Source organism: Muntiacus reevesi, chromosome 8 (assembly GCF_963930625.1).
Source record: "Muntiacus reevesi chromosome 8, mMunRee1.1, whole genome shotgun sequence".
Classification (NCBI taxonomy): Eukaryota; Metazoa; Chordata; class Mammalia; order Artiodactyla; family Cervidae; genus Muntiacus; species Muntiacus reevesi.
The window spans coordinates 30,920,929-30,934,822 of record NC_089256.1 but is presented as its reverse complement, the minus strand read 5'-3'; the positions used below and the strand labels follow the sequence as shown (position 1 = coordinate 30,934,822).

General features: G+C 42.7%; 1 protein-coding gene across 1 annotated transcript in view; it reads left to right on the top strand.

Annotated features, from left to right (window-relative positions):
* Window positions 1-13,894, top strand: part of LOC136173611 (collagen alpha-6(VI) chain-like) — a 147,204-nt gene that overhangs the window by 40,998 nt on the left and 92,312 nt on the right. The window contains exons 3-7 of the mRNA XM_065943303.1: window positions 1,346-1,933; window positions 3,233-3,853; window positions 4,956-5,516; window positions 7,127-7,684; window positions 10,799-11,374. Coding sequence (XP_065799375.1) covers window positions 1,346-1,933; window positions 3,233-3,853; window positions 4,956-5,516; window positions 7,127-7,684; window positions 10,799-11,374 — 2,904 coding nt within the window. The remainder of the gene's footprint in view (window positions 1-1,345; window positions 1,934-3,232; window positions 3,854-4,955; window positions 5,517-7,126; window positions 7,685-10,798; window positions 11,375-13,894) is intronic.

Genomic DNA, 13,894 nt, shown 5'->3' with positions numbered 1-13,894 from the left:
GATGCTGCTGGATATATGATCATCAAAGGAATCTCAAACTAGCTAAAATCAGGTTGCTTAGAAGAAAAGAAAGGACGATTGGTATCCATTATGCCTTGATTGGACTTCTCTAAAGAGAATGAAGTAACATGCAGGGGTACCAAGACTGTTTTCCTAGTAGTTGTCGACAGGAAAAAATTGAAGTTCCTTTCATTTGATCAGAATTTATATAGTAACTATTTCAGATAATCAGAATATCAGAGTAAAGAGAGACCTAAGATATTTTCTAGTCGAATCTACCCATTTTAATTATGAGAAAATTGAGGCCCAAGTATGTCAAATGGCTTGTTAGAGCTGGGAGAATTAGCTGATAACAAAGTCAGGACTCAGGTTGCTTGTTCAGTTTCACTGTGTTTTCTTAAACATAAAACATCCAGACACACAGAGGTATGTCCCTCCCTTCCCTGGACAAGAAATGGATCTTATATTACAGTCATGAGAACTCTGAATTCAAGCTAGCAGACAAACCACCAGCAAGTTATATTTTGTGCTTGAACCAAATGCTTCTCTATCACATACAAATATAATTTCACATACCTAACATTCAATCTGGCATTGAATGAAGCCTTAAAAGCTCAGCAAAGTATTCATCCCTATGTAAAAACTACATTATCAATAGAAACTTAAACTATAATCTCTTTCCTATCTTAAGGTATACTGATTTCTGTCACACTTTTCATATGTGAGAACAAATTTACCAATTATAATGCCCACTCTTGACTCATCAAAAAAATCATAAATAACTTTAAGATAGATTAATACATCTCTTATTTATGATTTTTAGGATTTTTTAAAACTCATCAGTTTGACACTTCGAATACAAAACCAATATGTTTATAAGTTAATTAGGTCACTTGTATTGTTTAAAAAAAAGTCAAAATGAAAGGCTATTTTTTCAGTTTTCTCTATTCAACAAATTTAATTCATTCTCAATAAAACTGCTTATTTTGTTGCTATAAACTGAGGTCAAATTCTGAAAGAAGAAAAGGACACAAAGGGAAATTATCCACTGAACTATCCATGTAAATATCCACATGATATTTTACTTCTTTATATGTAGCTATTTCTACTTAATTCCTTGCAAAAATGTTGCTTAATTTCATAAGTTCAAATGAGAAGGCTTATAAAAGAATTAGCCTAAGAAACAAATACTTCTCTTGAGAGAATATGTATTATTTAAAGTGCATTGGAAAGATATTACAAATGCAAGTAAAAAGGGAAGTAAGTTTTTCCCATATGGTTGGCATTAAACTTGGCAGTAAATGTTTGAAGTTTGCTTTCATTGTGTTTGTCTGTGGGTTTGTAGGTCCGGAGTATGCTGATGTGGTGTTTCTAGTCGACGGCTCTGACCACCTGGGAATTAAGTCCTTCCCGTTTGTGAAGATGTTCATCAACAAGGTGATCGGCAGCCTCCCCATAGAGGCTGACAAGTACCATGTGGGCCTGGCCCAGTACAGCGACGGGTTCCACGGAGAGTTCCAGCTCAGCGCCTTCAAGAGCAGGGGCCCCATGTTGAATCACATCAAGAAGAACTTCGGGTTCCTGGGGGGCTCCCTGCGGATTGGGAACGCTCTCCAGGAGGTGCACAGGGCCTACTTCTCAAGCGGGAGGGACAGGAAACAGTTTCCCCGGATCCTCGTGGTCCTGGCTTCCGCTGAGTCCGAAGATGCTGTGGAAGAGGCCGCTGAAGCGCTGCGCAAAGATGGGGTGAGGATCGTCTCGGTGGGGATGCAGGACGCGTCTGAGAAGACCCTGAAGTCCATGGCCACAGGCCAGTTCCACTACAGCCTCCGGACAGTCAGGGACCTCAGCATGTTCTCCCAAAACATGACGCAGATTCTCAAGGATGCAGCTCAATACAAGGACGGGGCAGTCAATGACGTCCTTGTGGAAGGTGGGTCAGGGTGCCTGTGTAGGGACAATGATGATAAAATACTTTCAGAAAATCAACATGAGGAAAGAATGCAGACTCTGTGAGCATCTCTTTCCCCAAAAGCTGAGCTGCATTTTCAGGTGTTAATTTCTGCATGCTCCACGATTGTGGCCTTTTTAAGCCAGTAAACTTGGGAAGCCTTGGTTTTCCATTTTTCACTTATCTCACTGCCTACTGTTTATAGGCTGCCTCCTCCCTGCCACCCAGCTGTCTGAGCTTTCTCCCTGGGCTTCAGCTGCTATGTAGCTTCACTTCTGGTTCATTTAAGAGGACAACTTGCTCCTAAAGAAATCCTTAATTCCTGAAGCCATGTAAAGTCATCCCAGATGGTTACAGCTTGAAACAACTTCAGGGAGTCCAAAACCTCTGTTCCACAGAGAGGAAGCTGCAGGCGCTCTTGGAGGAGATATGACCTGGCCCTGGGCCAGGCTGTGGTCTGGAGTTAGAGCTACTCCTGTGTGGGTTCAGCCCCATACTTGCTCCTTCCTGCAGCTCTGTTCTAAATCAGCGTTCCCGTGCTCTGCTCCAACTCCAACCTGCTCTCTTGGTCGGTCCCCCTGTACTAGTCTATTAGCAAGGATGGCCAAGTGTTCATGAACATCACTCAAGATAGGGACAGGGGAGAGCTGGTAAAAACAAAAAAAAACAAAAAAACAAAACTTTACTCTAAGTGTACAAGTCCAGACAAGTGACATATTAAACTCACATTATGTCTGGTTGTCAGAGTGAAGTGACGTATATTGACAATATATGCTTTCTTGTAGTAATCTAAGAAAATATGGAATCTTACTACTAGCATTTTCCCCAGATAAAATATTAGAACATCAACTGCTATTACATTTCCATCCATTAAGAATGTTTGGACTATAACTGCTGGTTTTAGTAGTGGATTTTAATACAATAGCAGCTTCTGTTAACAGAGTGACTTTTTATGTGCCAGTCCCCATGCTAAGCTTGACATGATCTCATTTAATCCATGCAACAACTCTATGAGATCAATATTCTTGTTACCTGTATGTTACAGACGTAGAAACTGAAGCTGGGAGGTGAGCTAAGATCCAGTTCTTGTGCCCAGGACCCCTTGATCTCAGCTGCATCATCAGTTTGGATACCTCCTTCCTTCTTTAAGTGCATAACTGAGCTCTAATTGCTTGGTTATTCTATGTGTATCCTATTTATAATTGCTCATAATTCCATGTGTCTTTAATGCCAAACAGAGATGCTGAATTAAAACTCTGCCTATTCATTCCTTGCCTGCAGTTTGCCAAGGCCCTTCTGTGGCTGACGTTGTGTTCCTGTTGGATATGTCCACCAACAGCAGCTGGGAGGACTTTGACTATCTTAAAGAATTCCTGGAAGAAAGCATATCTGCTCTGGACATCAAGGAAAACTGCATGAGGGTTGGCCTCGTGGCCTATGCCAATGAGACGAAGGTGATTAGCACCCTGAGCAGGGGTGTAAACAAGTCGGAGGTTCTGCAGGACATCCAGAGCCTTGCTCCCCAGGCCGGGAAGGCCTACACTGGAGCCGCCCTGAGAAAGATCAGGAAGGAAGTCTTCAGCGTGCAGCACGGCAGTCGGAAGAACCAGGGGGTGCCGCAGATTGCCGTGCTCGTGACCCACAGCCCATCCCAGGACAACGTGACCAAGGCCGCTGTGAACCTCCGGCGCCAGGGGGTGACCGTCTTCACCATTGGCGTAGAGGGGGCCAGCGACACCCAGCTGGAGAAGATTGCGTCTCACCCCGCCGAGCAGTACGTGTCCCAGCTGAAGTCCTTCTCTGACCTGGCTGCCCACAACCAGACGTTTCTGAAGAAGCTGCGGAATCAGATCACACACACAGTCTCTGTCATTTCCGAAAGGACCGAAACCCTCAAAGCCGGTAAAGCCTCTTGCAGGAGTAGTCTCATCCTACTGCTCTTTTTCTTGTCTTGCAGGTGTTCTCTCCTCACAAGGGCTTGGTGGGTGTGATGCAGGGAGAGAGAGTTGAGTTCCTGGTTTTTTAATTTAACCCAATAATTTAATTATTTAATTTAACCAATAATAGGAAATGTAAATTGGGGGAGAATAAAAGCTATTGAGGTGTTGGAATGGGAAGAAGGGATTTTTTTTTTAATTTCCTCTTTTGTGCAACTTTACTTATATTCTTCATTATTTCTTGACACCCCAGAACACCTTCCTTAGCTATTTCTCCCCCTGCCCTGCTTCCTTTCTTGCCTTTGCCTCTCGTGTTTCTCTGCTCTTTCCTTAGTTTCTTTTTGTGTGTGGAATTTTCTCTCCCTTCTCTCCTTCCCTCAGCCTCAAATTCCAACTTAGAGAATACACAGGAAGCATGATCTGGACTGAGGACAGGGTAATGAATTTACTGGGAAGTACTATTCTAGTATCAGTGAGTTTAGAGGGAGACAGAGAGCAAGGTACTTGTATATTTCATACATAGGCATGTATGCTACATAAATGATGTGTGCATACACAAGATTTACATATGTCTGCATCCTTCAACGTATATTTATAGTATGTTGACCCCAAAAGTGTCATTGCCCAGTGTAAAAGAATCCCCTGATAATACCCCTGTTGTGTTAATTGAGCAGCCGTGGATGAGGAGTAAATAACTCCTATGTCCACGAAGTCCAGTAAAATGCCTTCTTTAGTTAACAGAACACCACCTGACCTTTTGCTAAGCAGTCGCTCACTGGTAAGAGAAGCGACTTGTAGACAGTGTCTTCAAGTTTTCTTTCTGATCTTTTCCTACATCCAAATGGACTCCGATTCTGGATGCAAATCGTCTTAAACTATCACACACAGCTGACCCACCCCATGCTAAGGCTCCCCGGAGTCACGGCAGCAGAACAGGTCTTGCCCGCCATGAAGCTGTTTCCCTGTTTTCTGTCTGATGAGGCCAGCGTTGGCCCTTCCTCTCTCTAGCCCCTGCGTCTCTGCCCCACTTGCCCAGATGCCGCGTTCAGTTTCGGGTTGCATTTTAGGTTGTGTGGACACGGAGGAAGCAGACATCTACCTGCTCATCGACGGCTCTGGGAGCACGCAGGCCACGGACTTCCAGGAGATGAAGACCTTCCTGTCAGAGGTGGCGGGGATGTTCAACATCGCTCCCCAGAAGGTGCGGGTTGGGGCTGTCCAGTACGCTGGCCGCTGGGACTTGGAATTTGAGATCAGTAAGTACACGAACAAGCACGACGTCGGGAAGGCCATCGAGAACATCAGGCAGATGGGCGGGAACAGGAACACGGGCGCCGCCCTGAACTTCACCCTGGGGCTGCTGCAGAAGGCAAAGCAGCAGCGGGGAGGCAGAGTGCCCTGCCACCTCATTGTGCTGACCAACGGCGCGTCCCGGGACAGCGTCTTGGGGCCAGCCAGCAGACTGAGAGACGAGCTCGTCCACGTCTATGCCATCGGGGTCAGGGAGGCCAACCAGACTCAGCTGCGCGAAATCGCCGGCGAGGAGAAGCGTGTCTACTACGTGCATGACTTTGATGCCTTGAAAGACATAAGAAACCAGGTTGTTCAAGAAATCTGTGCTGAAGAAGGTAGGACTCCTTACCTTTGGACTTCAGCTCCCAAACTGCCTCCCTGCAGTATTTTCTTACATTGTTTGTTGAAGTATAGTTGATTTACAGTCTTCTGGTCAACTTCTGCTGTACAGATACACATATATAGACATTCTTTTTCATATTCTTTTCCATTTATGGTATAGCTCCCTGCGCTATGCAGTAGGACCTTGTTGTTCTCCATTCTATATAGCTGGCTTCTGCACCCTTCAGTATTTGACATTGCAGGTGTGGAGGAAGGGCGTAAATATCCCAGCTGAAATTTCTTGACTTTGTGGAGCTGTTTATTCTCCAGAAGAAAATGGAGGACCCATTATAGTGTTGCTCTATTATCTGATGTGTAAAAAGAGTATTTTATGTTTATTTAAGTTGCTTTTTAGTGAAGCTTATATGAAATCTTCTAAACCTAGGTAAGTAATTTTCAACCAGGGGTGACTTTCCCCCACCAGGGTATAGTTAGCAATGTCTAAAGACATTGCAGTGTCTAAAGACACTGTTGCTGGTCATAAATAGGGGGAGTGCTAGTTAATTGGCTTCTAATAAGTATTAATTAGTGTCTCGCCACAAATTCCTGTGAGGATAGATCTATGATTAGACCACTGCATGTGTAATATGATCAAATGATTTCTGATTCTAAGGATTATTTTGGGTTTATTTAAATCATTTTTTAATGAAACTTGTATGAAATCTTCCAGAGTTAGATCAGTAGTTTTCAACCATGGGTGATTTTGTCCCTTAGGGGATGGTTAGAAATGTCTAGAGACATTTACTTGTGGTGGTCATCACTGGGGGATGCTCAGTTCAGTTCGGTTAAGTTGCTCAGTCGTGTCTGACTCTTTGCGACCCCATGAATCGCAGCACACCAGGCCTCCCTGTCCATCACCAACTCCCGGAGTTTACTCAAACTCATGTCCATCAAGTCGGTGATGCCATCCAGTCATCTCATCCCCTGTTGTCCCCTTCTCCTCCTGTCCCCAATCCCTCCCAACATCAGGGTCTTTTCCAATAAGTCAGCTCTTCTCATGAGGTAGCCAAAGTATTGGAGTTTCAGCTTCAACATCAGTCCTTCCAATGAACACGCAGGACTGATCTCCTTTAGGGTGGACTGGTTGGATCTCCTTGCAGTCCAAGGGACTCTCAGGAGTCTTCTCCAACACCACAGTTGAAAAGCATCAATTCTTCTGTACTCAGCTTTCTTCACAGTCCAATTTTTACATCCATATATGCCCGCTGGAAAAACCATAGCCTTGGGGGGTGCTAATGGCATCTAATAGAGTACAGATGTCCTGCTAAACATTCTTCAGCATCCTACAGGGCGTGGATTTCCTTCCACAGTACAAACTTTCCAACCACAATGTCAGTTGTGCTGAGGTTGAGAAGCCCTGAGTTATATGTTAAAGCAAATCAATAAATAATAAAGAGATTAGGCTCCCCTTCATCATCTTCAATGCTTTATTTACCTGTTAACTACACTTAGCAACACACACCTAACTTCGTATAGAATTGTTTGTGTTTTAGCTTTTCCTGTTCACTCTTCCTCTTTTCACATGAAGCCACTTTGAATAGCCCATCTCCTTTCTCCCATGCAGCCTGCAAAGAGATGAAGGCCGACATCATGTTTCTGGTGGACAGTTCTGGCAGTATAGGACTAGAGAACTTCATCAAAATGAAAACATTTATGAAAAATCTGGTGAGCAAATCTCAGATCAGGGCAGATCGAGTGCAAATCGGTGTGGTCCAGTTCAGCGACGTCAATAAGGAAGAGTTTCAGCTCAACAGATACACATCCCAGGAGGAAATTTCAGATGCAATAGACCGAATGGCTCACATTGGAGAAACCACCTTGACGGGGAGCGCCCTAACCTTCATGTCTCAGTACTTCAGCCCTGCCAAGGGAGCCCGGCCCAACGTCAGGAAATTCCTCATCCTCATCACGGATGGTGAGGCTCAGGACATAGTCAAGGACCCAGCGGTGGCCCTTCGGGAAGAAGGTATCATTATCTACTCTGTAGGGGTGTTTGGCTCCAACGTCACCCAGCTGGAGGAGATCAGCGGGAGGCCAGAGATGGTTTTTTATGTTGAGAATTTTGACATTCTGCAGCACATTGAGGATGACCTTGTTTTTGGAATATGCAGCCCCCGTGAAGGTAAGCATGGGCATGTTCATCAGGGGGATCATCCAAACACCACACATCCATGTAGGTCCTTGCTTTCTGAACTAAGCAGACTGCTATGAACACTATAAACCAGTTTTGTTCAATTGAACTGTTTATCCAATGGCTTTTGGCTCACATATAGAAATGCAAGTTTCCTCAACAGAACTGTTAAAATCAGACAGTAAGGAACAATTCAGAACTGCCTAGGTTCTTTCCAGTTTGTAGATGAAGCACTAGGGGGATGAATCCTCCATTTAAGGAAAATAGTACCATACAGGATTTTAGGTCTGGTTCCCTGGAAGCAGAGTCTGAGTGAGGTGTTCTTGTGGAAGCAATTTATTTACTTATTGCTTTAAAAAAATTATTGAAGTATAATTGATTTACAAAGTCCTGTTAGTTTCAGGTGTTCAGCAAAGTGATTCAGTTATACATACATATATGTGTGTGTGTGTGTGTGTGTGTGTGTGTATTCTTTTTCATACTCTTTTCCCTTATAGGTTATTATAAAATATTGAGTATAGTTCCCTGTGCTATATAGCAGATCCTTGTTGGTTGTCTATTTTATGTGTAGTATATATATATATATGCTAATCCCAGCCTCATAATTTTTCCCTCCCCCCACTTTCCCCTTTGGTAACTATAAGTTTGTTTTCCGTGTCTGTGAGTTTGTTTTGTAAATAAATCTATTTGTATATTTTTTTAAGATTCTGCAAATAAGTGATATCATATAATATTTATCTCTTTCTGTCTGACTTAATTTAGTATGATAATCTCTAGGTCCATCCATGTTGCTGGAAATGACATTATTTCATTCTCTTTATGACTGAATAATATTCAGTTGTGTGTGTGTATATATGTATATATATGTGTGTGTGTATATACATATATATGTGTGTACATATATGTATGTATATATATACAATATCTTTATCCATTCTCTGTTGATAACACTTAGGTTATTTCATGTCTTGGCTGTTATAAGTGCTGCTATGAACGTTGAGGTGCATGTATCTTTTTGAATTATATCATTTTCTCTGGATTTATGCCCAGGAGTGAAACTGCTGGATCATATGGCAGTTCTATTTTTTAAATTTTTTTATTTTAAGAAACCTCCATGCTGTTCTCCATCGTGTCTGCTCCAATTTACATTCCCACCAACCACATAGGAGGGTTCCCTTTTCTCTGCACCCTCTCCAGCACTTATGACTTGCAGACTTTTTGATTTATTGAAGTGTCTTCAGAAGAGAAGTAGGGAAAGAAGGGCAGGGCATGGGTAGGAGTTAAGCGAGGAGGTTTTCTCAGCCGGAGTCTGGCTTCAGCCTGATCCAGCAGGGAGCAGAAAGCATGAATTACAGCACAGAGTCGGTTCCATCTGGAGGCAGGGTCCCGGCCTTATATAATCTGAGTTTAGGGGCAACATGTGGTCTGCTGAAGACAGGTAGTAGAGGGACATAACCCCTGGACAAGGTGGCTCTCCCTTTGACCTAATATCTACTATTTATGTTTGTTCATTTTACAATTTTTAAAAAATTTTTAAAATACTTATATGAAATGAGATAATCTTTGTAAAAACATGTTGATATTTATTAAATCTTATAAATGAGGAATATGATGTAGGAACTTGAGCAATTGATGCTTCAAAGGAAATAAATGGGTAGTCATCATTGTATACTCAGGGTACTGCAGAATGAAAGTAGTAAAGGTTCAGCAGAAATAAGGGACCCGTGGGGCTTGACAACACAAGCATTCCGAAAAACTTCTATGAAGGAGATGAATCTTAATGGAATTTTGAAGGAAAAAAAGGGACATCATCTTGTTCAAGTAGCAGTTCTGGCCAAGCCGCACTAGAAGTATTGGTGACTGCGATCTATATTTTGTGGCTAGAGGAGTAGACCTGGATTGTGCATCCTGGTAACTCCAACCAGAACTAATATTACTTCTCTGAAGGGTGCTTTAACTGAGCAGTCTGTCCTGCAGCCTCCGGGTAATCCAAGCAGGCTCCCCTGGGCAGCTGAAGGCCCAGGGGACATCGTTTCTATTTGTGTGAAATCAGATTTTCTGGGTGACATGGTCATGGCTCTGTACATGTGGCCTCTAGTTAGGTGGGTAAGTGTATTGGCTTTAGTGTTTGCAACAGTCTTACCATTGTTGTAAGGAAGTGGCTTCCAAAGAAGGGAATGTGATGAGCCTTGAGGAAGGGTTAGGGAAACCTTTTCACAATTCCATTTCTCCAGAATGGATGAGTTAATTATTGAAAATTACCTTCTTAAGGCCTGTAGACAGATGGTTCTACATAAGGACTAAATCATTCACCATCCTACAGCTCCACTTCTCTAGAATGAATGAGTTGGAGTTTGGAATACTGCACCTTGGGAACAGAATGTGATACACACATGGGTTACTTTACTTTTCCATGGCATTGACCCCACATTTACAAAGTGAATGAGAGGTCATGCTAGGATCACTTGGTTGGGCCAAGTGTGAAATGGGATAATTTCTACAACAAAGCCCAAACATGAATACAGATTATGTTTTAAGAAAGTCAATAAAAGGAGAAAACGTAACCTTGAAAAGTTAGCCATGAAGAAATTATAGTGTTGCCAAATTTGTTTTCATCTGGTCATTTCCCCAAGGTTTATCTTAAGAATAAAACCTCATGACCACTGTGGCTTAAAAAAAAAAAAGACAAATTTGTATAAATGAAAGCACATGTTGAAAGTACCACTTATACAGGAAAATTTCCTCAGAATTGTGAATTGAGTTTTTTTGGTCCAAAAACAGTTGTCATGTTTATCTCTGATGTCCTGTGACTGTCATTCCGCCCCCTTCCCACCCACTGTAGCAGGCTTCATGTCATATCTGCCTTGTCCTAAAAGACACACAAATCACTTCTCGGCCTTTTGGCTAAGATCAAGTCTAAAAGACACACAACTGAGCATGTGTGTTGTGTCTATTATCCAGAGAACAGACATTCAGATATACAGCTTGATCCTATGGAGGGGAGACCCTGGCATTTAAAATGTGGGGTGGGCAGGGTGGGTGATGTGAGTCCTCCATGATGTGCAAAGCTAATCTCATCAGTTTTCCTTTTCCTTCCTCTTTCAGAATGCAAGCGCATTGAAGTTTTAGACGTGGTGTTTGTAATTGACAGCTCTGGCAGCATTGACCATGATGAATACAACATCATGAAGGACTTTATGATCGACTTGGTGAAAAAAGCTGATGTGGGCAAGAATCATGTCCGGTTTGGGGCTCTGAAGTACGCGGATGACCCGGAGGTGCTGTTTTATCTGGATAGCCTTGACACCAAATGGGAGGTGATCTCGATGATCCAGAATGATCAGCCCATGGGGGGCAACACTTACACCGCTGAGGCCCTGGGCTTCTCAGACCACATGTTCACTGAAGCCCGGGGCAGCCGTCTGCACAAAGGGGTCCCCCAGGTCCTCATCGTGATCACCGATGGGGAATCCCATGATGCGGATAAGCTCAATGCTACAGCCAAGGCCTTGCGGGACAAGGGCATCCTTGTCCTGGCCGTGGGCATCGCCGGCGCCAACCCCGTGGAGCTGCTGGCCATGGCAGGATCGAGTGACAAGTACTTCTTCGTGGAAACTTTTGGAGGTCTGAAGGGGATATTTTCAGATGTGTCTGCCAGTGTATGTAACTCTTCAAAAGTAGGTAAGATTCATCCACTGAGTTTCCTTAATTATCAGAAGAGGTCCAAATAAGCAGGAAACCAAATGGGGCACTGAGGATTCTGTAGGAGTCCCCACCTTGTGAAATCTTCAACCTTGTATAGCATTCCTACTCGCCTCTGCCTAAATTCTTCCAATGATGGAAAATTCACCATTTTTTTTCTTTTGATGAAGAGGGGCTGTACTCCTTTTTTAAAATTCATTATTTTTTTAATTTTTATTAACACCAAAAACGTTTTGTATTGGGGTTTAGCCAATCAACAATGCGGTGGTAGTTTCAGGTGAACGGTGAAGGGACTCAGTCATACACACACATGTATCCATTCTCCCACAAACTCCCCTCCCATTCAAGCTGGCACATAACATTGAGCAGAGTTCCATGTGTTACACAATAGGTCCTGCTATATTTAAAATGAATAACCAACAAAATTCACCATTTTTTGAAGAGGCTGTATTTATTGGAGCCCAAATGGGTTTTTGCATGCCACTTGCACCCACAGAAAGTTCTTCTTTCTGTTCTTTACACAAGAAATCAAGTCCCTCTCTTGCTAAGAACCACTGGTTGAAGTCCTATCCCCTCCAGTCTGGAAGTTCCCAGTGCCTTCACATGTTTCTGTTACGACACAAGCTCATTTGAAACATGGAGCCCAGTGCTAAACACCCAATTTTAGCCTCAGATGTTTCCAGAGCAGAGAGCGTACAGGACTTCTTCTGCCCTAGATGCTGTTTTTGTTCTGACAGCTCGAAATTGTATTACCACATCCAAGTATGTATGTATTCATTCATTCATTTGTTCAGCTGCCAATTTATAATTTCATATCAAAGGGAGATTATGGTCTTTTAAAACTCCTTAGTATTTTTATTAGGATGTGTTTTACTAAAAATACCAAGTATTTTTGTTAGGAGAGTTAATATTAATCTAGGATTTCAATATCTTGGTGCAGTTCCTTTTAAAAATTATTTAACTTTCCTGTTTTTCATATGCTGTGCCTCTTGAGACTACAGCTACTATCTTTTTCGTTCACAAAACTAACAAAATCCATCTGGCTCTCAACAAAATCTGGGATGAGTCTCTTACCTTCAATTGGCCAATGTCTAAAATTCAGTCTGACCTTTTCAAGTCCACTGTAGAAGTTGAAACTGAATTTTTATACTGACTATTCTCCCTTGGGCACAAAGAAAGTTCATTTCCTTTATTTGAATCTGAAACAAAGGAATTTAATGAACTAACCAGTTCCTGAAGGATCTATTCACCCAATATTTTATCTCTACCTTGCTTATCTCAGCTACAGAAATCTCAGATATCTTTCAACTTTTCCGAGGCTAAAATGAGAATTAATAAAGTTAGGTCAGTGATGAGCTCTATGGGGAATTCAAGGAAATTTTAATGCTTTCCAGAAGGCTGAAGAACACACATGAGCATACGCCAAGCATAACTCATTCACTGACAATGGCCTTTCACATTCTTTTTTTTAATTTGCTGTGATAAGACAAGGGCAACATCTCTAAACCATAGCGCATTGTTCAAAATCATTTCTCTCAAGGGGACATTTTTGCCTGTATGCACCAGAAAGCAGGCTGGTTAAGAGACAAAAGAGACTAGATATAGGCTGAAAGTCTTGATTCTTAAAACTCAATTTGCCAGAAGCAAGAAAAGCGCTTATTGACTCAACTGGCCAGCAAGGCCAAGTCAATAATGAAGACCATCTGCCTGTTTGTTCGCATCCCTAGGTGGATGTGTCATTTATTTTTCTTGTTTTGCTACCACTGTTGCTGGGCTTTCTGGAAGTTAGCCTAGATTGCAGGTGAGAACTCATTTTCTATCACATCACCCCCAGTTCTCTGGCATCTCAGAAAAGAAAACAGTGTGAAGCCAAACAGAAAAGAGAAGCCTAAAAGGATGTGGGACTTTGCCTCATGCTGATTCTATGACATGGTGGTGTGTCTTTGTTTTCTCTCCAATTAATGGGACCACAGGGTGGCATAAGCTAAAAAACCACCTTCAGAAATAGCATTTCCTTTCAGCCGTTCAGTTCAGCCGCTCAGTCGTGTCTGACTCTTTGCAACTTCATGGACTGCAGCACTCCAGGCTTCCCTGTCCAGCGCCAACTCCAGTAGTTTACTCAAACTCATGTCCATTAGGTTGGTGCTACAATGCACCCATCTCAACCTCTGTCGTCCCCTTCTCCTCCTGCCTTCAATCTTTCCCAGCATCGGGGCTTTTCAAATGAGTCAGTTCTTCGCATCAGGTGGCCAAAGTATTGGAGTTTCACCTTCAACATCAGTCCTTCCAATGAACACCCAGGACTGATCTCCTTTAGGATAGACTGGTTGGATCTCCTTGCTGTCCAAGGGGCTCTCAAGAGTCTTCTCCAACACCACAGTTCAAAAGCATCAGTGCTCAGCTTTCTTTATGGTCCAACTCTCTCTTCCATACATGACCACTGGAAAAACCGTAGCTTTGACTATATGGACGTTTGTCGGCAAAGTAGTGTTTCTGCTT